This window comes from Serpula lacrymans (assembly GCF_000218685.1).
Source record: "Serpula lacrymans var. lacrymans S7.9 unplaced genomic scaffold SERLAscaffold_20, whole genome shotgun sequence".
NCBI lineage: Eukaryota > Fungi > Basidiomycota > Agaricomycetes > Boletales > Serpulaceae > Serpula > Serpula lacrymans.
The window spans coordinates 473124-495879 of NW_006763309.1; the positions used below are offsets into that span (position 1 = coordinate 473124).

Below are 22756 nucleotides of genomic sequence, written 5' to 3' on the forward strand. Positions count from 1 at the left end.
TGAGACTCCGACCACTTATAATTTTGTCTGCACTTGTCCGAATCCACGGGACAGAAACACACTATGCTCAGACTCTGGACATTCTCTCAGTATCCATCTGGTGCAGTTAAATGCAGACAACTGCACTGGACAGCCGTCAATTGTGCAAGAGTAGCTAAGAATGCAGCTCCTCCAGCCCCTCCAGTAAAATGGAGTCCAAGTTCACTACGTACTGGTCTCATTGCTCGGAAACGCGGAATGACTGCTATGTGGGATGACCATGGAGCGCGTTTTCCGGTTACCGTGCTACAGGTCTGTTGATGAACTTGAAACGTTAATAATCAGAGCTGAAGCGCCTTTTTCTAGCTTGAGAACTGTCAAGTTACAGCGAATATTGTCCACGTTCGCCCCGATCGGTCAGAATACCATGCCGTGCAGGTTGCTGCTTCAGATAGGCCCAAACGTACCACCACACGACAGATGCGAGGGCATTTCGCAAAGGCCCGTGTTCCTCCGAAATACATTGTGAAGGAATTTCCTGTGACGCCAGATGCTCATGTTCCAGTGGGTAAGTTGTGACAACCTATCATCGTTTTATGGGGAGAATTTAACGTGGACCTATTCAGGAACGACGTTTTCTGCAGTCCATTTTGTACCCGGGCAATTTGTAGATGTAATTGCGAACTCGTACGTCCACAGTGAACACTTTAATGGTCTCTCCTACCTTTTTTGTATTTTTCATAGGATAGGGAAGGGCTTTCAAGGTGTCATGAAGCGGTGGAACTTCAAAGGTCTTCGAGCCAGTCATGGTGTATCAGTCTCACATAGATCCGCTGGTGCTACTGGTGCCCACCAGGTTAGTTTATCTGGACCCTCAAATTGTGATTAAACCAAGCTGAAGTGTTCTCTCTTCGAAAGGACCCTGGTCGTGTATGGCCTGGCAAAAAAATGGCTGGTCGTTTAGGTGGTGAACGAACCACTGCTCAGAACCTCACCGTTGTACGGGTCGACTCAGCGTTAGACCTGATCTTCGTCCGCGGAGCTGTCCCTGGTGTCGACGATGCACAAGTGTTGGTGCGTGATGCGAAGAAGAGGCTGGTGAGCGCAGCCAAGGTGAACTACCAAAAAGGATTGGATGAGCAGCTACTACCCAAGGGGGTGGATGATTTACCTTTCCCAGCAGGTACAAAGGAGATGGCAAAAGGTCTTCCACCTGTCATTGAAGCCCCATCTAAACGGAGGAGCCCCTTCATTCCCAGAGAATAGGTACATTAATATATTTCTGACATCGGTGTTCTGTAGTAGCATCATCCCTAGTTGAGAGATCCTGTTTTGTTTTCTTTTACCAGCAAATGAACCCCATTGACAGTAGACATATGAGGTTTTCGGTCTGCTTGAGGCTGAGCGAACTTTGTATGTGCCTCGCATTGGCCCTGGCATGATTGCACCCGCGACCACGCCTAACTTGAATACGATGTATTGCAGGATATACTAGGCCATCCCACACCAACTAAACGTTTTGGCCATTCTCTCCCGCACCTCTTCAAGTTGAGCTGGTCTCCATACCTATATCTTGAAAAGTGTTCCTGCAACACTTGTATATCTCGCTGTAACATCTTCTATCGCTGACGTTGCGAGTGTATAACAATTGTACCGGTGATCGTGCTACCATGGCCACCACCAACGAACGCCTATTAGTCCAGATTGGCTCGTACAATACGAATCTACAGGGCGGCGCTGGAGTACCCCAGGATCTCGTGGACTGGTTGGCCCCAACATTGCAAGTTTCAAGTTTTCTCTCGCGACAAACACGAGCTCCCGACATCGTTGCTGTGGGATTCCAGGAGTTGCTACCTCTCCACCTTGGATGTACGTGCAGGCATCTTTCTCCACGCATCCCCATTTAACACTGCTTTCCTTGGGTGAATAAGTTTCTGGACTATCTAACACTGTACTGAACCACAGAGCCGAGCATATACGCTCTCAGATTGAGGCCCATGCACCCAACAAAGAACGATACTCGCTGGTTGCGAAGGTCGTTAACGTGGGGGTCGCGTTACTTGTATATGCACGAGATGATAGTGTAGCTCGTCATGTCTGCGACGTACAAACACAATGGACGGGTTGTGGACCAGCCTATATGGGAAACAAGGGTGGTGTGGGTATCCGCTTTCGTGTCAAACCCGAGGGGAATATGGCAGGGGAAACCTTCACGTATGCTTTAACTCTTTATGTTATTAGTGAATTATTAACTAACTCCTCGATTTTGAATAGCTTTGTTTGCGCACATCTGGCTGCCCATGAACCGAAACTTGCTCAACGTGTCGCTGATTATAACCACATCGTCAAGACACTTCTCTTTCCTGCGCTCCCTACATCCGGCCTCACCGGCCCAACCACCATGTATTCAACCTCTCATCTCTTCTTTCTCGGTGATCTCAACTTCCGAGTGTCGATACCTCCTTCACACCCTCTTATTGCATCCACTAAGCGCGACGAGGCAGTGGCTTATATGAAGACCCAAACTTTGCGAGCAGAATTGAAGGAATACGACCAACTTCTAGTCGAACGTCGAAAAGGTCGTGTTTTCATTGGCTTGAAAGAAGCTGAATTCTGGTCGTTCCAATGTACATACAAGTACCAGCTCGGCGAAGTCGATAAATACAGGTGAGCATGCACTTCTACACATCTTTGAATCAATCACGCTGACATATCTATAGTACGAAAAGGACGCCCTCATGGACTGACAGAATTATGTTTGCAACTCACACCGATTCACCTGACACACCAGAGAAATCTAACATCACCAGTTTGCTATATACATCCATTCCCTCCTACACAACGTCAGATCACGTATGTCTCTGTCTACTTTTATCTTTTAATATTCAAATTCAAATTTCTCCCGCAGAAACCAGTCGCCAGTCTCCTGCTTTTACCTAGTCCTTCCTTACCTGCGCCCACGGTCCCACTTCTTCGCCTTCCATCTACCTTTACCCCTACGCCTGATCCTCTTGCCACACTAAAGCGTTTCACAGGGCGAACGTTAGATCGTATAGTAGGTTACGTCTGGTGGTTTCTCGTGCTTGTTGGTGCAGGCTCTGCCATAATCGGTGCATTCAACTTCCTCCTCGGTTTTGGTGCGTGGAGTTGGTATCGTTCGTCGTCTGATACGCCCGCATCATCACCTGTTGTTTGAGAGCCATTAAACTGGTCTGGACATGATTGTAGTAAGATATAGTCTACAGATACGCGGGGGTGGTGACATGTGCTACTACTCTGAATTTAAATATCAATCGTATCTAATATTTGGTTCTACTTATATATTATGTACCAGTGCAGCTCTTCTGCCCAGATCCCAGTATTGAACGACATTACAACGTTACAAGCGATGCGTATACAGATAGTATATATGTACGTACACTTATACATTTTGTTCTCTACTAGTATATCAGTCTGTCACAGCAATTGCCTTGGTGCTTTGTGTTTGTTCCGTTCATCCTCATTGACGTCCACTAGTGTCTCTTCTCTGGTTATTACCACAGTAGGAACCTCCGCTTCATCCGTACCTACCTCCCCTGGAGACTCCTCGATGTCACCCGACCGTAACTCAGGTATACGGACGAATGCAAGTAGCACGAAAGCCACAGCCACCGAAGTGGAAGATAGGAGAAATATTGCCTGCGGGAGAATGGTGACTGTCTTGAAGTACAGGAAGCCATAGGCGGCAGGACTTATGATTTGTGAACTGCGATAAATGATCAGTATACTATTCAAATACAATCTCGAATGGACATCTCACCTGAGTGCCTGCACAACGCTAAGAGCACCAAATAATCTCCCTGATTCGCTTCTGCTATTCCCCCCACGGCGTATATACAGCTCGAGAGCAACGCTCTGTACAGCGGGAGAAAAGCCTGCGCCCATCGAGCCTAAAAGTGTGAAAGCGACAAAAAGACTAGGCATGTTTGAAAGACCCATAAACAAGTACGCGATTGTATCAAGAACAACCGAGACTCGGGCGAGATTAAGGTCAAATTGAGGTGAATGAGATGGCGAAGGAGTCGCTGCCGAGATAGCTGAATTGTTGGTTTGGAGTGGTTCTGAGGATGACACAGGGAGCTGGATAGGCGTAGGTGGTGTGCGTTTCAGGAGTTTGATGGCGACTGGATAATAATGTGAATTGTACAGCACAACGTCACTCCATGAAATACTCACTGGGTAAAATTACGGCCAAACACAGTGCGCGGGCAGCGCCGGCGAGGGAAATATAGTAGCTTATCTATAGCTTGAACTTAAGTGAGGGGTTACTACCCAAAACAAGACCAGACACGCACTATTTCCGAGGACCAACCAAACGTTGCTGCAGCGTACTGGAACTTGTAGGTGAACGACCCCTAATAGTTCAACAGAAGGTCATAATTATCATCATTATGACGTGGGGTCTCAAGTTTTACCGTGATGGATATAGAAAACCCGTAGCTTGCAGCGACCAAGCACAAACTCCAGTCTCTTCTCACCCTTTTCAGCGGATTTGAGCTAACACTCACAGCCTTGCCGCCTTCAGAGACACGCTCTGGAAATAATATTGAGATAGGCGTGAAGAAACTCGCCACTTGCTTCAATCCACGTGATGTCCAATGGCCGGATACTTCCTTATCTTTCTTCATAGCGTATCTCCGCTTCGCACTGGTACGTCGAGCTAGCGTCACCGACTCAGGGACAATGAAGAACAAGAAGATGGCATATATAGTGTGTAGCACTGCAGCAAAATAGAATACCGAAAGGACCTGTTGAGTAGCACGAATGACCAGGCCACCGAGTATGGGTCCTAAAGCCATACCCGTGAAGATAAGCCCAAGTGTGGCGGAGAAAACTCGGGAGCGGGAACTGGGGTCGACACAATCCGCAAGATAAGCGTGGAGGCCACCAACTGCAGATGCCATCCCTCCAAAAAAGCCTTCGAAGATAGAGCCGACGATGAGAAACCAGTATCCTCCTGGAAGTCGGTCAACAAAAAATGTAACGAAGATAAAATTGAGATCTGTGATGAGAAGGCCAAGGATAGATAGGCCCAGCACAAGTGTGCGGCCATAACGATCGGACAGCTAACGGATATAGATATTCAGCGGGGATATGAATGAGAAAGGCAGGAACATACGGAGCCCCACCAAGCAGTTGTTAGACAACTGAGAATGCCCATGGATGTGGTTATCACTGTGAATGAATGATGAAAATTCCGGTCGAGGGTAAATTATGAAAGAGGACGAACCGGCGGCAAGCTTGGCAACAGCACCTTGAACGACGGGATCTTTGGCACATTGTTTCTGGTCTATCGCCTCGAGTTCGATCTTTGGGATAGACACATTTACCATGACGTCACTCTGAGAAGAGTACTCGGGGTGGAACCCGTTAAGCACAGACGATGGTACAGATGCAGATGTATCAGTAATATTTACTGCTCGAGGAACTGGCTTCCACGAAGGTAGAAGTGAATGGATGCTCGAGTCCGAGTCGGAAACGTATTCAGGTCTGTGAATACGACACGCCAGGATGGTGTATATCTCAACACGTGGAGCAATTGTGGACGTGTATCCTACCACGCTCAGTGGGATGCCAAGATATATCCTTTGGATGGATCGTATCTCGTTAAGCGGTAAGCAAAGCACGTTTTAGCACTAACCATAGGGACGAAGGTCGCCTCCACCAGGGCAAATTCTGCCAACCCGCGAGCTCTTTAACGTGCTCCTCGTCGTCATCTTCGCCATCGTCTCCGCCGACGCTATCAGAGATAGCCTGAGGGTCAACGAGCGTGTCCTCCGTACCGTTGTGAGGATGCACAAAATTATGCAGCAGCTCACTGGCACGCTCGCCGATGGGGCCGTCTGGTAATATGAGACCTTCTGGCTGAGAAATGTATCGAACAGGGGACGCTGGAGAACGATTGCGAGAGCGAGGATGGGAGGACGACATGGTGGGGGGTGGGTGTATGCGCGAAGAGACCGCATCGTGTTTTGAATGTACCTTGCGGCGGCTTAGTTAGCAGAGTAAGCCGGAATGACACCGGAATTCGCTTTAAGCTTTGCTTATCTTATCAAGAACTCACATATCAATTACACATCGATCTAGTCCCTCATCGTCGTCTGCAATGGTGAGCTATACCTCCTGCTCGTCGTCTTCCACAACGAGCCCGCGTTGACATCAGCTCAGTCACACACCGTCGATATCCCCCAAACCATCAAGGACTCTCTTCGCAAGTTCCGCTTTGCACGACGAAATGCAGGGAGTGCTGCCCTTGTCATCAAGATCAATAAGACCAAGCTTATCATGGAAGAGGCGGATCTATTTGACAATATATCCATCGACGATCTCGCCGAAGGTATGTATTTCTCGATGCTCTACTTCGCGATCTGATGCAGATGTGTGCCTTTGTAGAACTGCCGGAGAATTCACCGCGATATGTCGTATTGTCATACGAATTAAAACATCGCGATGGGAGAACATCGTTCCCGCTAGTCCTCGTTAACTGGGCACCATCTTCAAGTGAAATTGGCATGATGACTCTCCACGCAAGTGCATTCTTAGATTTCCAGTCAACTGTGAGTATTCGACGTATCATCGTCTTCGCAGTAGTTTATTTAAATTCCTGGGAACTAATAAAAATGGTGTCATTCAGGCAGACGTGAGCAAGGTCATCGAGATAAGAGATGGGGCTGAATCTTTGACCAAGGCGGCCATTGATGCTCAGCTCCTTGGATAGGTATTGTAAATGCGGGTTAACCGTCAACCTGTGTATTCTCGTGATGTTTTCGTAATCTTGTTTTCCCTTATGCTGTATGATAGACTTGATTCAGCGATACGACCGCAGTATTACAAGTAAAAATCGGGCTATGACCAAACTGAAGTGAAGTGACCCCTGGCGCTATCATATGGCATACGTTGTGAGAGTGCCGTCGGCTACGCGGTTGCGCGTCACAGTCCCATGTCTGTTCCTCACTGGTACCACAATTCGAAAGTCCCGTCTTTTCGTGCCCTCCTTATCGTTTCTGCTATCCTCCGCATCGCTCTCATCGTATACAGCGACTGGCACGATGCACATTCAGTGGTAAAATACACAGACGTCGATTATCGTGTTTTCAGCGATGCTGCCAACTTTATCCTCGACCCCGGCCCAGTTCACTGGAAAGAGTTTGACAATGGTGCAAAGGGTCCACTAGTTGACTGGCTAGGAATAAAAATCGGCGAGTGCGTACACATTTCCATTTCGTGTGAATAGACCCCAAAAGACGTGATTGACATGACTTTGTTATAGCCCATATGCGCGTGAAACGTATCGCTACACACCGCTGCTTGCACTTCTTCTTACTCCCAATAGATGGATACACCCATCTTTTGGAAAATATCTCTTTGCTGCATGCGACCTTCTGAACGGTGTCCTTATCTACAAGCTCCTCATATCTGTCGTACTCCCTTCTACAGTTCGTGAACCGGCCAAGGCTGAGTCCGAGTCCGACAATCCCACCGTAAAGGTCACTGAAGCTCTACACGCTCGCGCAACGTTATTCGCAGCTACTCATCTCCTTGATCCCCTCGTATTCACCATATCCACCCGTGGCTCCTCGGAGTCTCTCCTTGCCACTCTCGTCCTTCTGACCCTTTTCTCCACGCTCACAGCACGTTGGGATGCAGCTGCATTTCTCCTCGGTCTCAGCACCCATTGGAAGATATACCCCGTAATCTATGGAGTGGGCTGTCTGGGCGTTGTTGGTGTGCAGGGACGAGAGCGACCAACCGGGTGGGGGTTGGCATATATGCGTACTCTCGTAAATGCTCGTACGATAAGGTTCACCCTTATAAGTGCTGGGACCTTCTTTCTCCTCGGTGCAGGATGCTACGCCATGTAGGTTTACATTTCGTGTATAAGGCTTATTCTATCTAGCTGACGCACAACACCTTAGATGGGGATATACTTTCCTCCACGAAGCCTACCTATACCACCTTGACCGGCTCGACCATCGTCACAATTTCTCTCCTTATTTCTACCTTATCTACCTCACTTACCCTTCCCACTTTCCTCCTTCCCATTCCACCGAACTCGCCGTCCCTCTCATCCACCACGTGCTTCGCTCTCCGCTCACCTCCCTCGTCCCGCAACTAATATTATCCCTTGGCACGGGCCTCCTCTTTGGTCGACAAGCTCGTCACCTCCCATTTACATTCTTCGTCCAAACCACCGTTTTCGTACTATTCAACCGCGTTTGCACATCACAATACTTCCTCTGGTATATCACATTCCTACCCCTGCTCTTCCCGCGTGTCGTCCCATCAATAGCTTGTGGTGTTGTATGGGCAGCCGTACAGGCGCTATGGCTCGCGGAAGCATATAAGCTGGAGTTCCTCGGAGAGCCAGTATTCCGCGCCGTCTGGCTGAGAAGTCTGTTGTATGTAATCGGGCATGCTTGGGTGTTGGGAGAAGTAATGAAAGGCTATGCAAGGGACATAACAGGGCGTGTCTCTTCCTAACATGAAGACAGACTGTACCTAGTTATCATGAATCATAAGAGGAGCTATCTCGGGATAAAGCCGAAAATATGTTGCATATCGAGAGGAACCCAGTTGGAAGTAACTTAACAGGAAAGCTTTGGTGTAACAGTGCAATTAAGACAAAAGGAATGACAACATGACTAAAGAGAAGTCAACTGAGGGCCAGGCGCAGTAGTAATAGTGGATCACAGCTAGTGAGAGGGGAGACAACTAAAATGTAAACTCGGTAAAAGGGTTGGGAGATAGTGTACTGTAGCGTCATTGTCCCTCATCCCTTCATGCCAACCACCGCCGATAACAATATACCAGTAAGCGATTTAAATCTACAACGAGTGGAATAAAAGCAAAATCGTCAGTAATGTGTACTAAGGGTACGTGTGAGGGTAGGACATACGTATTGCGAGATCCATCGGAAACCTTGTAACGCGTGAGATGAATTAAGTTAGCATGATAACGCGGAAATAAACTTTAACCGCCTTCACCTTCACCGTAGCCTTGCCTCTGCACTACCGAACACATGAAGATCTCGATAGGTCGAATATCATTCAGGGGAACCTTGCCCTGTAAACATCATTACCGTTAGCAGTCATTTATAGCAAGGTCGCCATCCAACGCTATAGTACTTGCCTTGCCTGTCGTCTGATAAAGCCCCAAATGGTGTCTCAGTTCTTCCTCACTCACAGCGCCGGGTGCATCAATCTTATTTCCGAGGACAAGGAAAGGAACCTTGGACAACTCCTCGATGGAGAGGAGCGCGTCGAGTTCGGCTTTAGATTCGGCGAAGCGCTCAAAGTCGGCACTGTCAACAAGGAAGACTATACCATCAACTTCGGGGAAGTAGTCACGCCAGAGACGGCGAGCTGTTGGTTAATGATAAACCGATGAGCGTAGGTCGTGGCGCGAGAGAATCGAGCAGTGTGACAGACCTTGTTGATGTCCGCCCAAGTCGTAAGTCGTGAATTTAACGTTACCAATGGCCAATTCCTCAGACGCTAGATAAATTTGTTGTTTGAACTCGAAAGGTCTACATCTGTAAGAAAAGAGAAATGCGCACTGGGATGAAGGGTGGGTTGCAACGTTGCCAGCCTGTCGTTTTTGAGCATGTGCAACAAAGTCTAAGCAATTATAACAGAGAAATTAGTGCACCGGACATGGGAGGTGGGTATCGACTTGTTTGCTCACCGTCTTTCCAGCATTGTCTAAACCCAAGAAAAGGATTTTGGCATTCTTATGCAGGAGGCCTGGTGTTAAGGTTGAGTATTGGCCACACTAATGAACCAGCAAGTAACATACCGAGCTGAGCGAGAACGTCCCAGAACCAGTTGATGATAAACATGGCTGTCGTATAAGAACAGAGCGTAAATGTAAAGAAACTTGAAGAGAAGGCCCGGCAGTTGTCTGCGTGTCCTGTGACGCGTTACAACTGTCGCAAATAGTCGCGAAACGGTCACATCGTGACATATGTAATTTCCTGTTCCTTGGCTTTTCTTCTCATGCATTCACTGGAGGTCGTTGCGGTCGCAACGACCTCATAACACAACAGCACTTGCAAAAGATACAGTACCTTTACAAAAGAATTTTACTGTTCGCAAAGGCATTGGAACTCTTGCTGATCAACGAAGCTTCAGTCTTTTCAAGAGCAAACTAACATAATGCTAACTGGACTGCTATCGAACTCTAATCACATTCAATTTTTAAACAAATTTTGGTACAAGTGTAGGAAAGGTCTGACGCTCTCGCGACCATGGGCCCTATTATAACAACAAAGCGAGTGCGAGAGCTCTTTTTCCCGTCCATGCATCCCTCTCCGCATCGCCGAATCGCCTTCGTCCTTCCTAGAAGTCAGTAAAGACACGGTAGAACGGGCACTGTCTAATAGGCTGCGATGAAAACAAAACAAAAGAACAGCCATCGCATTTTGTAGTCGATTCATGTTTGGTGTTGTGTGGCACTTGGCCCATGCGCACTCTCGCATAATACTGACTGTACGCAATATGTGTGATATATGCATGATCCATTGGTTAGACTGTATATGAGAGTTTCAATGCGACTTTTATCGTGCAACTTGTGTCAACCACTCTCTCAAACCATCTAAACCATCGAGACCCTCCTTTTCATCTACACCTGATTCTGGCCTGCCCGCTGCCAGCCATGTGCCTGCAAAACACACCTCGCCACCTTCCCATTCCTCGAACTTGAATGAACCCGCTGCAGGACCATTGCACACCAGTCCACCCGTGTCCGACTTCTCCCCTTCCTCCCCAAGTCCTTCAATCCCAACATTTCCTACCTGCGACAAGCGCCGCTTTTCAAGCTCACGTTCGAGAATGACTTTGACGCGTGAAACAGCTAGTTCGGTCGACACGCTCGATGAAGTGTTCGATTTGAGAAGATCAGCTTTGTGAGCAAGAATGAGTAATTTAGGTGGCGACTGTGAGGGAGGGAGGGATGTCAGGGCGTGCAGTATGTGATGCAGGTGCCTGGAGGAGGGGCGAGTTAGCAACTGGGAGACGCCTTCATGGAACCATCACGCACTCTGCCACAACAGCCCCGTTTCGCGAAACGGTACTCGCGTCCACGACAAACGCGAGAGCTCGGGCGTCGGATAGGTATTCTCGAAACTGACCCCTGATACGGGGATGCCCAGGAATATCCACTACCCTTAGTGCCTTGGCAGACGAACCGGGGAGTGTTATGACTGCAGCATTAGTCTGTAGCGATGTGTACGAAGGAAGGGTTCGCTGATATGCTAGCTGTACTTTTGCGTTATCAAGAATGCGACAACAGCGTCTAGGTACGAAGCACAACTCACTGTCGAAAGAATGGCCGTCTTGCCAGAGTCAGGTGGTCCCACCAGGAGGAGGCTGTTACCTGCAGACCTCGATCGCTGCCGTCTAATCAGAACAACTACAGCGGATTCAGCCAACTTCATACAGTGGAGAACATTCAGTCTACGCACCGGCTAAAAGAATGGCGGCCAGCGAAAGAGAAGCCAGAACCAATATTGGAGTCGATACCAGGTTAGTCAAGGAGGCAACTTCAGGTTCAATACGTCCTGGAGTGTGTGTCGTATCCTCGATTGTCATGGCTGACTGAAATAGAGAGATTTTACTAATGAGAGAGAGAGAAAATAGTTCCGTGAGCTGCCAACGGCACAAACTTGTAAGTCGAACGCAATAGGTGAATGCTTTGTTTGTCCTTGTTAGATCCGAAAGCACTACTAGTACATGACTGATGATGCACCGATTTATCTACTCGCATTATCATACTTCGATAAACAATTTTACCCCGACAAGCAGCTTCAAGGACGATGGCTTTGAGGGTTGCAGCTGACAAGGGAAGATGATATAAATCAAGTCAAAAATCAAGTCAAAACAAAAAGAGGTGAGTTTTTGGACCTAATCCCTCTTAAGCTGAATGGGCATGTCTGATAGAACCAATCTGCAATGCACCGAGCTGGAAACAGCTCATTTTTCGTCCAAACTCCTGCATGTAAAATTTGTTGCGGTCCTCTTCAGGCCATGATAAAAGTGCCTTGACATCCGAGGCAGTAACGATCCCAGCCTCGATGAAATCGGCACAAAAACTCTCGAGGTTGGGTTTCAGGTGACGGAGAAATTCTCTGACATCTGATGATCCCTTTTCTGTTTGGGGACTTCTGGGTAACGATGGTCCTGAAACGCCTTCTCCCGTGGCGGTGCTCGTGGATGCATTCACATTTGCGCGAGACCTACCCGACCTCCTCACAACAGACGATAAACTGGGTAATAACACATAAGGTTGCGCGGTCGGGACAGAGGGTCTTGGGAAGCCCTAGAATAGTAGATAACTTCCTGTCGGCTTGATGTATACAGTGCTGGCGTTGCAGGTGACTTACGGACAAAGTGGCCAATCGCTCTTCTTGACGGACATAGTAGTCAGACTTGTCTAGAAGTAAATATTCGCCGCCGCAAACAATGAAACCCGAATGACGCACTTTGCGGGTTTCATTCTTTGGCGCTCCAACAACTTCAAAATCCCTCCTTGGACCCATTTTCCTTACAGGTCGACCATTAACACTCGGACGCACTTTACAGGTGTACATCCTGCGCTTAAGATACTGTGCCATGTATACTTCAATGGGCCACGCAGATTCATAGTCGGTTTTCAAGATAGGCATTTTGAAAGTGACCTATACGCAGATCAGATAGGCATTTTAGAACCACTAGAGATGCTTTACCTTTTGTTCGAATAGACGGCGCCGCTCTTCGTCTTGGTCACCATAACAAGCATCCAGATCCAGAAATTCAGCAGCAGTGTACCTTAAACATGTCTGGATATCATAATAGTAGTCGATACTCAACCTGTTTTGAGGGTGATATATAACTTACGCAGAATTGACAAAATTCATGCACTCCCATGGACATACAGATACGCAGCTCGGCGGTCCCAATAATGGTGACAACCGGCCTGGGGACAGGCTGGGAGGCTGATTGGTCCAACATGAATAAACAATCATCTATCAGGGAGTTTCAGTAGCATTACACGCACTGGCCATGATCGATACTGGTAAAGATGAATGATAGGACGCGATGGATCATTTACGGCTATATATTGTAAACCAGTGCCTTCTCTTCTTCTCTTCCGTCCATGATAAGACAATTGACGGAACCTATTAAAAAAATCGCGTTTTGTAGGGGCGCATGAAGACCACCACATCACGAGGGCACAAAATTATCTCCTATTCGTACACATGTATAGTTTACACGGTGGCTGAACGAAAGACGCTGATATTCTGACATCACGTTGGATCAGCAGAATCGATCGCTGTAAAAAGGAGATTAAGGAGCGATAAACGAGAAATAACTTAATGGTCCCAACCTTTTCAGCTTAGCTCGACGATCTAATAAAGCTTCAGCTAGGCGTCCCTCCTTTCGAGCACGCTTAAGCTTTGCCCAAAATGGCGAATATCAGATAGTGTGCAAAATAATATATGGTATCTACTTACCTCCTTCTTATCACTTTGTGACACTATCGATCGCCCAGCACCCCAGGCCTGATATATCCGACTATAAAATTATATAACATTAGTTACAAATTCTAAAAAAGGTGTAATAATCACTAACTTGGTCCCTGCTTCATCCGCTTTTCCTACATCAGACATGCCCTCCTTTTTCTTCTTTTCCTCATGGGCTTCCCTCTTGTATTTACTCTGAATTTTTACCCAAAACCGCTCACCGAAACCAACTTCCTCTGAGTCACCACGGAGCTGAAGCGAGCCGCCCGCAACTTCATCTACGCTGAGGTACTTTTCGTAGACGTTCATGAAAGCAATCATGCCATCAGGCATAATGACTGGGGTCCATTCCTCTTGCGGCCCGCGAGCTTCCCTATCTGCTGATACTAAGCCATGTTTGTCACAAGAAAGGAACTTCCCGTCTCCCGTTCCAGTTCGCAAGTTAATTGTCGGTGACCCTGAGACCCGTGTAATCACCCAAACTTGAGAAACGTCAGTAGGAGTACGCTCGAGTATGTTTGGAGGTTCAGCCCCTTCTTCCGCCTGGTCCTTTTCGAGCGAGTGTAGAATGATGCGGTTTCTTGTAGAATCAAAATTGACGGATATGGGGAAAGGGTCTGAGGGATGTATGATAAATGTAGGACCACGAATTTCCACTGGATCCTCAGGTACCACCCATGTTTCAGGGTCTTGGTCGTCTTGATCTTTTCGCCGACGACTGGAACTTACTCCCTCTTCATCGTCGGAATCTCTTCTTCTTTTCTTTTTCGTCTTCTCCCCTTTGAACTTGAGTTTTGTTGAACGAACCTTGTCTGTTGACATTATAGAGTAAGAGTGGAGAGAGGAAGAATCCTTACCTGCCAGTGTGAAGTGTACGATGACAAATGCTGTGTCCCTCAAAGCGGCAAATGCCGAGTTTGCAAACTTGGTACCAAACAAGGTGCTCAATACATCGAATATCCACGCCCGCCGCCACCGTTATCGACGTCCTCAAGATCAAGATGAAGTACAACCCTGGTTAGTTTGTGTTCCAAAGGCCCTTTCTTACGCCCTTCTTCTGTCTGGTGTGATAAAAATGGCGGAATTATGCTCCAGTCAAGCTGGATGGGCATATTATTGCGTGGATGATAGAGTCTCGAGAAAATGCGTTTGAGATGTATGTGGTGCTAAAACAATTCATTGCTTATGTCTAGACGTTACCTCCTCACGGCGCAAGAACCGCAAGGCGCATTTCAGCGCGCCCTCGTCCGTTCGCCGCAAAATCATGTCTTCCGCTCTTTCTAAGGAACTCCGTGGCAAGTACAACGTGAGTACCAGAAATCAAGTAACTCTGTTCGCCGTTTAATTATGTATTCATAGGCACGATCATTGCCAATTCGTAAAGACGACGAAGTACGAATTGTTCGTGGAAAATACAAGGGTCGTGAGGGCAAGGTTACTCAGGTGTACAGGAAGAAATGGGTGATTCACGTTGACCGTGTTCAGCGTGACAAGTCGAATGGTGCTACTGCTCCCATTGGTGTGCACCCCAGCAAAGTTGTTATCACCACCATCAAGCTGGACAAAGACAGGTACAAACCTTTCGATGGGTTTTGGTGTATTGCTTACAGATTTTTTGCATTTTCAGGCGTGCAATTCTCGACAGGAAAGACAGGAAGAAGAACCCAAGACCAGCAGGTGGCGAGGATGTCGAGATGGTCGATGTAAGTTGCAGCCTATTTTGCCAATTTTAACGTACTGATCAACGACCCCCTAGTAAATACTTTGGAGTTCGTCATTTCGTTAGTTTCCTACACTGCATTATCCAAAACTACCCATGTATCTATGCGAGTTTACGCACATGATATGCACCATGATCAACTTGCCGCTCTCCGTCGCAGAGGCGGATCAAGCTTTCGCAAGTTCACGATGAGGTTGAATTAAATGATGACGGTTGCTATTATGAATTAGCAAAGTACAAAGTTCTGTGATTACTTCAGAAAATGACATCCTGGTCTTTACTACTCAATAAATCTGCACTACCATCTGGTTCATCGTCGTAAGTTTCTAGCGGCTCTTCTGTCACTTTCAAAGCAGCTTGCTCTGCGTTGGATGCGGCATCCCTCTTTTTCTTCCCTTGGACTTTCTTCAACCTAATACAACCATCAGCACTTCGAGGTGTACTTGATTACTCAAATCAACACTCACCTAAAGAATTCTTCTCGGTCCATCTCGTCGAGCTCACTTATAATATACTTGATCGTGTTGTCCAACCGTGGAATGACAACGTATTCGATAGCATTCACGCGGCGGTTTGTCGCTCGAATGACCTCGTCCAGTATTGTGAAAGCTGTCTGCAATGAAGCGAGTTCCACTAGTGTTTCTATAGCTTTGGCATAGACTTCTTTCGCTCGAAGCACCTGCTGCCCACCACGGCCAAGACCAGTCAGATTGAAGTCTGCTCAAAGATGAATCAGCCCTAGTTGAAGAGAACGATTGCACAATATACACACCTGATCCCGATACACGATCAACTTCAAAAGCGGGAAGAACAACACCTGATACGTTTTCCTGTTTGGCCTTGACACGGAAGGTCGCCAGTTTCGCTTGCTCTTGTACCAGATATGAGATATCCCCAGTTGCATAAGTAACCTCGGCCATCGAGAATGACGCCAGCTGCATTACTCTACCCATCTTCCGTTTGGCCTAATGATATAACGCTAAGGAAATAAGTAGATGAAAAGAACCCCTCTGCGGCTACGTACCTCATCGACTTTCTTCAATATTGCTCGGAACCTAGTGGTCAAGGCATCTCGTTTCTTCGCTAGCAGCGAGTGGCCTGTCTGGGCTCCCTTCAGGCGTAGCTTGGTATTTGTCAATGCCATCCGTGTCGCAAATACATTTTCGCGAGGGCCAGTACCCGACATCGTTGCAGCAGCGATGAGCTAGAACTTTGAAACTGGATAGTGCGACGGTGACTGCCAGTGGAAAGCTTCTAAACTTGAAGACCCTACATTTAGTGAACGTTATGTAGAATAGATTCTGATGCGCAAGCGGAACCGGATCACAAGAAGCCGGGATAGCTCAGCTGGGAGAGCAACAGACTGAAGAAATCGTGCTTTCTGGAGGTCCCGTGTTCAATCCACGGTCCTGGCATTTCTTTTGTAAAAATTTCCTCCCTCCCACAGCCCTTGTTCTTACTCTATTCAATATTCAATTACACTAACCATCTCCTGTCTTTTAGTCAACAATCAATGATTGGAGCTTTCATAGTTTCTCGAACACAGAACTGGCATTCCATGTAGACTAATATTAAACAGATGGTTTTCTACGTATCTTTCTTGTACTACACCTGATTGCATCAGATTCATTGTCTTCATCGTGCCTGTACATAATCGTCGATTTTCAATAGCAAGCACACAGTCTCCGTTGATAGCTCGACAGCGCTAGTTGTGACCAAAAGAGGCTGGACAACATCCTCTTCCAGGATGTTAGATATGAGCCCCTGCGAGCAAATGAAGATTCAGCTAATGAAGTAACACGATCGTAACCATGACTGGACTTACCGTTCTGACATTAATGCCAGCGTTGCGGTCACCAAGAGCATGCCGATTGCGGAGTTCAGTGACGATAGATATGGGGTTCAAGCCAGCGTTTTCAGCCAGAGTGGTCGGAATCACTTCCAGAGCATCAGCATACGCCTGGAAGCAATAAGACTCCATGCCCTTTAAGGACTGCGAATATTGTGAAAGAAGACGGGAGACATGAATTTCTGGGGCTCCGCCACCTCCAATAAGGGCACTGTAGGATACATATGAGGAACAGCCTACATGGAAAGCACGAAAACTGACCGTTTCTTCACCAAGCAGCGCACTACACAAAGTGCATCATGTAGACTGCGCTCGCATTCTTCCACCACAAGCTGATTGCCTCCCATGGCAAGTATGCTGACAGTGCGACCTCTATTCTTGACTCCAGTAATTTTGACAACCTTTGCGCCCGATTGAGAGGTTTCTTCGACCAAATCAGCGTAGCCAAGCTTATCTTCAGTAAATGCTTCGATGTCTGCTACTGGCTTACAACCGATACTTTTTGCAAGGAATTCAATTTCATCTCGTTCGACGTCCTTGATAGCCAGGATATTCAGTCTCTTCAGGAAGGAAAGAGAAGTGTCATCGACAGCATCGCGAAGGATGGATTTCTGGATGAGAAGGACGTTGCAATTCGCCTTCTTTATCTTCTTGCAGATGTTAAGCAGATATTGGCGACCTTCTTTGATGACCTTATCCATTTGGCGATAATCGTTGATGACAACTGTGTTATCCATCTTGAAGTTATATTTTTGTGTTAAAACATGTGGACAACAATTCGAGAATAAGACCTACATCTGGTTTTGGTGCACTAAGCTGGAACTGGATAATGGCGATTTTAGCCTTCTCGATCCGCGTTGGTCCACCAGCAGATACAACGACATTTTGGTTCAAAACGACACCATCGACAAGTTCAGTGTCTTCAATAGTTCCGCCAACCTTCGTGACTACCCGAATATCTCTAAGGTCAACGTTCGAGGACTGAGATGTGACAAGGCGAGTGACTGCAGCTACTGCAATAGGAGCAAGCGTTGAAGAGTACTGGGAGACAATCTAATAGAAAGGAATAAGCATGTGACATGTCCTGGAGCGAAACTGATCACTTTGGAATTAAGAGACGTGCTGGCTGCTCGCAAAAGACTGGCTTTGTCATTCAAATCAACGGGTGTAGATATTTCAGTAAGATATTCAACAGCTTTGGTAGAAGCCTTGAGGAACGCCTCCGCAATGATCGTTGGATGGATGCCCTTTTGGAGCATCTTTTCAGCAGCGCCGAGTAAACTGCCAGCCAGAACAACGACAGAAGTGGTTCCGTCACCTGCTTCGATATCCTGTGCTGCAGAGAGATCGACAAGCTAATACGATGTTAACTTTCCTGTTTGTCGTGAAAATGATCTAGATTACCATCTTGGCAGCGGGATGCAAGGCCTGGATACTTCGAAGAATCGTGGCTCCATCATTAGTGATAATGACTTCTCCTTTTGAAGTTTGAATCTACAGTGCGACAGACGAACATGAGGTTACAGAACTGTGGTGCAGATGATCGATGCTAAACGCGTACCATCTTATCCATTCCTCTTGGTCCTAAAGATGTCCGGACTGCATCGCTGATGGCTAAGGTGGACCTCGATTGATTATACTGGGGGGACGTAGGAATATATAGAAATACCTTTAGCTGCAACCAAGTTGGATAAGCGCAGTTCCATTGGTTTTCCCTGTAAAACGAGGTAAAGGTCAATTGGATGTGATGCAGATGGAAATGAAACTGGGATCTATGCCTTGTCATTGAAGGCAGCATTTGAGCCAGACTGCTTTTTGTTTGAGATTATAGGTGCTTTTGTTGCCATCTTTGCCTTGTTTATCGAAGGAGGGCGTAGATAGAAAAGGGAGAAGATGGATCACCAAAAGACAGACACAAAATGGACTCGGACGCGTTCTGCAGTATTTCCCGATTAGGCACCCACGGACGTTGCCGTAATGTGAGGGACTGGATTGCGTATGCTGAACAGCCAACTGGACTGTGGACAGTCCAACTCTAGTTTTGTTACACTCATCTACACATGGATTTCGTACGTATCGTTAAATATTGCAGACAGCCAGGTATACTGAAGCTTCTTTTTTCAGTTTGGAGACCAGAATGGTATGGGCCCTGGGCCAGGGGGTCTCTTTGCTTCGCTTTCTCAGTAAGTCGGCGTATATTCTCAATATGGGACGATCTGTGAACGATAACAACCTACAGAGGCTTTGGTGGTGGTTTTGGACCCCCTCGTACAGGCCACCCAAATCCTCGTGCATATGATGAGTATCTGAGGGCATACAGTGTGGCCATGTTGCCAGGGCGAGAAAGGGAGAACCTCTCTTATGGCGGGAAAAGTATGTACCCACTTGTCTTGTCCTGAGATACTGATGCGATGATATCATATCTTCATATCAACAGTTATTATGCCACCCTCAGCACTTGCCAATCTCACCAATCTAGATTTGGAGCTGCCCTGGATGTTCCAGCTACGCAATCCCAGCAATTCAGCAGCACTGACCCACGCTGGTGTGTTGGAGTTTATCGCAGAAGAAGGGGTTGTCCATCTTCCATATTGGATGATGAAAACACTGCGACTGAATGAGGGAGACCCAATTCGGATAACCGGTACAGAACTTCCTAAAGGGAAGCTTGTTAAACTGCAAGCCCAGTCGACACATTTTTTGGACATATCCGATCCTAAGGCTGTGTATGTACATTCTCCACTCGCTTCCTTTCATTTTCATTAAGCCTTAGTCTAGCTTGGAACAAGCCCTCCGTAACTTCTCAGCACTAACGCAAGGTGACATCATCGAAATATCGTATAATTCCATTGTCTTTGGGTTGCTTGTGATGGAAGCAAGCCCTGGGGGCGGGGGTATCAGTGTTCTTGATACAGACCTTGAAGTGGACTTTGCACCCCCTGTTGGATACGTAGAACCTGAGCGCCCGAAGGCTGCTCCTCCATCAACGATGGCATCGAAACTCAACATCGACCTGAACTCTGCCACACCTGGATCTTCACGCCCATCGTCTTCCCTGAGCGGCGGTTTTACTGGTCCAAGTGCAGCTACTGTCAGCAAAGGCGGAGATCATTGGGAGAGTTTCAAGGGCAAGGGAGAAACGTTGGGGGGGAGAAAGACCAAGGGCAAGGGAATTAGTCACCGAGGTGTTGAGCATGTGCCCGAAGGCAGTAGGATCATCCGCACAGAGTGAGTCCTTTCGCTATGTCGTTTATTCGTTCTCAACTAACGAACTTCCTAGCAAGCACAAGGTGATATCAACCGAAGCCCTTGAGTCTGAGGCCAAGGTTCCCGCTGCACTGAATCTACCCTTTGGTAATTTGTTCTTTGGATTTAACGTGGTGCAATATACGCCTCCTCCCGACAAGGCTTCCAGCAAGTCTCCTGGCTCACCTCCCTCTGTAAGTAGCCGTGTGTGTATATCAGGTTCTTTGATTTATATGCCTCGCAGCAATCTTCATTCGCCTCACCTGGCAATACCCTTACTGGCCGCCCTACCTCTTCGGCCACTTCGAGTGGCAAGGGGAAGGAGAAAGAGCAGACGGAGAAGGGTAAAGCGAAGGAAGATTCATGGGGCACCGGCCAAACTTTGGGCTCGCGCTCAACATTTGTCCCTCCCAGTTTCCGTGGACATGAGTTAGGCGCTGGAGGGGCACCGGTACCTGCACAGCGAAGACAGACTTCACAGGCAGCACCCCCTAGAAGTCCTTCTCCAGACTGGGGTGTTGATGATGATGACGTGATTGACATCGATAGTGACTGATATGCAGAGACATAGAAGAACACGGATAATAGGTATAGAATATTTGCCGTGGTCAACTACATTGTACAGTACATTTGAGACTTTCCGTTGAATGTATACTATCGCGTGAATCGAGAAAAATCTTATATTTTTATAACATCACCACACCTACGCCTTTTCCAGCACTCACTCCGCCTTCAGGGTTAACACCTGCCAGAGGGGCAGTTCTCCAGTTAAACAAATAAAAGTTGAGTAGCCCATCTCCAGCGCCGAACTATTTTCCAACTTAAGCCACTGTTTTCCGATGATGTAAAGGATAGGAATACGAACCTTCAAGTCCTCCAAAAAGTTCATGTTGTCCATCAACGTCAGCGCGTTGAAGACATCGAATTCGGCCTGGTCCGCAATGACTAGAGCATCACTCGTTAGCTCAACAAGCCTCTTTTTCAACCCTCCTTCGACTTCTGATGATGCCTCAAAAGCTACATCCGTTGCATAATAAAACAGATAGGCAGCTTCGAGGACACCATGTTTCTGATTGTTAATGATCGTGGACGGAAGAGAATAGAACGAGAAGAAGTCGGTAATCTTGTGTGTTTGAGGATTCTATAAGGACGAAACAAATTAGTTATGTGGCTTTCAGTGCTCAGCTAATTGAGATTCACCTCTACGACGTAAGTCCAAACGACTTGTCCTAGACGGCGGTTGTCGTCGGTCCCTTTCTCTCCCTCACCCCTCCCACTTAGGAACTGGTGACGCACTTCATCGAGGGTCATCACGGGGGCCATATCAAATCTCTGCATGTACCTTGTAAACAGCTCCGCGACTTCAGGAACATCTTTTTCTTCCATTTCACGTAAACCTTTGATATGGGGAACAGAGGGAAGCTTGTTTACTCGGATCATCCGTGCAAGCGTCATGTTACGAGGGACGTAAGTAAATCGCACATCGACGAGTTTTGGGATGTTTATAGACCGATGGTAATATCTGGCAGGAACGTTGAAGTGAGACATGAATGTAACAAGACTATGTATACTCACCGACATACAGAGATTGGTGTTGGTACGACCACTCCTGCAGTATAAATTGCTTGGAAGATCCCCAACAAGTTACACTGACGAGTGACCTCTTTAATCAGAACTGGAGTCAGACGTTTAGAGCGTAGCTTCTTGTGAACACAGAGGTAATTGATTTCGCTTGCCCTCAGGACGCTATATCATGCTTCAGAAATGGAAATCGTTGATATAAAAAAAGAAACGCACTTCCCGCGAACACGTATTGTCACAGGGACTCCAGAGATAAACGCAACCAGTTTTCTGTTAGAGACTACACGAACGCCAAGATGCCATTCCTTGTAATAACCTGGAGGCTTGAGTGCCCTAACTTTAACATTGAACTTGCCCTGTACACACTATACAAGATTGAAACACACCACTCCAGAAATTCCGCACTGTACTGGAAACGGAATGAGGCGTCATCGTCCTCTACATAGTTCAAAGATAAGAGGTCGTAGACTTCCTTGATCTTTACACCCAGTGATCAGCATGATTCTTGTGCATTGAGCTGCAACCTCGGCAGAATTTACCTGCTTAGAGTCGTTGAGATCCAAAAAGGACCATTCGAATTCCTTCGGAAGAGGATACGGTTCCTGGCGTACTTCTTCCCTTGATTTTGGAGGTTCAATGTATCCATCGTCGTGATGAGGTCCTTCACCTATAATTTATTGTCTGAATATTCTCAAATCTTTAGTAGGACGATGTGAGGCATGCCACTGACCGATTTGTGGGACGGGTTGCGTTGCCCAGAACTGGGCAATATCAGTGATGGGCTCGATATCTCATAATGATAAAGTGTACGGACTGTGTGTTCGCCCATAGCCTTCTTTCCCCG

At 47.2% G+C, this 22756-nt stretch overlaps 11 protein-coding genes across 11 annotated transcripts; 5 read left to right on the forward strand and 6 right to left on the reverse strand.

Moving 5' to 3' along the window:
• Position 1: 1 nt before the first annotated feature.
• On the forward strand, positions 2 to 1350 carry SERLADRAFT_480976 (uncharacterized protein; the record flags this gene model as incomplete). Its single annotated transcript, XM_007324630.1, has 5 exons — positions 2 to 291; positions 346 to 547; positions 606 to 666; positions 724 to 835; positions 898 to 1350. 5 exons carry the CDS (start codon positions 64 to 66, stop codon positions 1243 to 1245), a joined length of 951 nt encoding a protein of 316 aa, XP_007324692.1.
• Positions 1351 to 1472: 122 nt separating this feature from the next.
• SERLADRAFT_418852 (uncharacterized protein) lies at positions 1473 to 3717 on the forward strand (the record flags this gene model as incomplete). Its single annotated transcript, XM_007324631.1, has 5 exons — positions 1473 to 1848; positions 1911 to 2193; positions 2254 to 2646; positions 2700 to 2832; positions 2888 to 3717. The coding sequence occupies 5 exons, from the start codon at positions 1650 to 1652 to the stop codon at positions 3173 to 3175; spliced, it is 1296 nt and encodes a 431-aa protein (XP_007324693.1).
• A 2230-nt stretch (positions 3718 to 5947) lies between these two features.
• Positions 5948 to 6736, forward strand: SERLADRAFT_404117 (uncharacterized protein; the record flags this gene model as incomplete). Its single annotated transcript, XM_007324632.1, has 4 exons — positions 5948 to 5950; positions 6187 to 6355; positions 6412 to 6575; positions 6653 to 6736. The coding sequence occupies 4 exons, from the start codon at positions 5948 to 5950 to the stop codon at positions 6734 to 6736; spliced, it is 420 nt and encodes a 139-aa protein (XP_007324694.1).
• Positions 6737 to 6958: 222 nt separating this feature from the next.
• On the forward strand, positions 6959 to 8499 carry SERLADRAFT_444007 (glycosyltransferase family 50 protein; the record flags this gene model as incomplete). Its single annotated transcript, XM_007324633.1, has 3 exons — positions 6959 to 7221; positions 7289 to 7876; positions 7935 to 8499. The coding sequence occupies 3 exons, from the start codon at positions 6959 to 6961 to the stop codon at positions 8497 to 8499; spliced, it is 1416 nt and encodes a 471-aa protein (XP_007324695.1).
• A 122-nt stretch (positions 8500 to 8621) lies between these two features.
• SERLADRAFT_480978 (uncharacterized protein) lies at positions 8622 to 9922 on the reverse strand (the record flags this gene model as incomplete). Its single annotated transcript, XM_007324634.1, has 8 exons — positions 8622 to 8843; positions 8915 to 8937; positions 9003 to 9081; positions 9148 to 9380; positions 9447 to 9512; positions 9575 to 9635; positions 9703 to 9761; positions 9814 to 9922. 8 exons carry the CDS (start codon positions 9854 to 9856, stop codon positions 8838 to 8840), a joined length of 570 nt encoding a protein of 189 aa, XP_007324696.1.
• A 236-nt stretch (positions 9923 to 10158) lies between these two features.
• Positions 10159 to 11671, reverse strand: SERLADRAFT_480981 (uncharacterized protein; the record flags this gene model as incomplete). The annotated part of the gene is made up of 4 exons (XM_007324635.1): positions 10159 to 11000; positions 11056 to 11273; positions 11333 to 11427; positions 11480 to 11671. The coding sequence occupies 4 exons, from the start codon at positions 11604 to 11606 to the stop codon at positions 10574 to 10576; spliced, it is 867 nt and encodes a 288-aa protein (XP_007324697.1).
• Positions 11672 to 11768: 97 nt separating this feature from the next.
• SERLADRAFT_480985 (uncharacterized protein) lies at positions 11769 to 14365 on the reverse strand (the record flags this gene model as incomplete). Its single annotated transcript, XM_007324636.1, has 9 exons — positions 11769 to 12333; positions 12398 to 12442; positions 12497 to 12691; positions 12740 to 12832; positions 12891 to 12988; positions 13051 to 13326; positions 13381 to 13448; positions 13508 to 13568; positions 13626 to 14365. 4 exons carry the CDS (start codon positions 14336 to 14338, stop codon positions 13311 to 13313), a joined length of 858 nt encoding a protein of 285 aa, XP_007324698.1.
• Positions 14366 to 15157: 792 nt separating this feature from the next.
• SERLADRAFT_480988 (uncharacterized protein) lies at positions 15158 to 16481 on the reverse strand (the record flags this gene model as incomplete). The annotated part of the gene is made up of 5 exons (XM_007324637.1): positions 15158 to 15219; positions 15273 to 15648; positions 15704 to 15953; positions 16009 to 16201; positions 16261 to 16481. 4 exons carry the CDS (start codon positions 16420 to 16422, stop codon positions 15492 to 15494), a joined length of 762 nt encoding a protein of 253 aa, XP_007324699.1.
• Positions 16482 to 16768: 287 nt separating this feature from the next.
• Positions 16769 to 18988, reverse strand: SERLADRAFT_480991 (uncharacterized protein; the record flags this gene model as incomplete). The annotated part of the gene is made up of 9 exons (XM_007324638.1): positions 16769 to 17000; positions 17062 to 17296; positions 17347 to 17822; positions 17881 to 18138; positions 18189 to 18440; positions 18490 to 18579; positions 18647 to 18699; positions 18755 to 18800; positions 18865 to 18988. The coding sequence occupies 8 exons, from the start codon at positions 18789 to 18791 to the stop codon at positions 16872 to 16874; spliced, it is 1530 nt and encodes a 509-aa protein (XP_007324700.1).
• A 361-nt stretch (positions 18989 to 19349) lies between these two features.
• On the forward strand, positions 19350 to 20468 carry SERLADRAFT_334153 (uncharacterized protein; the record flags this gene model as incomplete). The annotated part of the gene is made up of 4 exons (XM_007324639.1): positions 19350 to 19458; positions 19523 to 19811; positions 19864 to 20313; positions 20366 to 20468. Coding segments are annotated over 4 exons (951 nt in total), but the record flags the coding sequence as incomplete, so codon positions are not given.
• Positions 20469 to 20575: 107 nt separating this feature from the next.
• On the reverse strand, positions 20576 to 22743 carry SERLADRAFT_480997 (uncharacterized protein; the record flags this gene model as incomplete). The annotated part of the gene is made up of 9 exons (XM_007324640.1): positions 20576 to 21140; positions 21197 to 21472; positions 21532 to 21853; positions 21907 to 22077; positions 22129 to 22245; positions 22299 to 22390; positions 22452 to 22579; positions 22643 to 22673; positions 22727 to 22743. Coding segments are annotated over 9 exons (1277 nt in total), but the record flags the coding sequence as incomplete, so codon positions are not given.
• Positions 22744 to 22756: the final 13 nt, after the last annotated feature.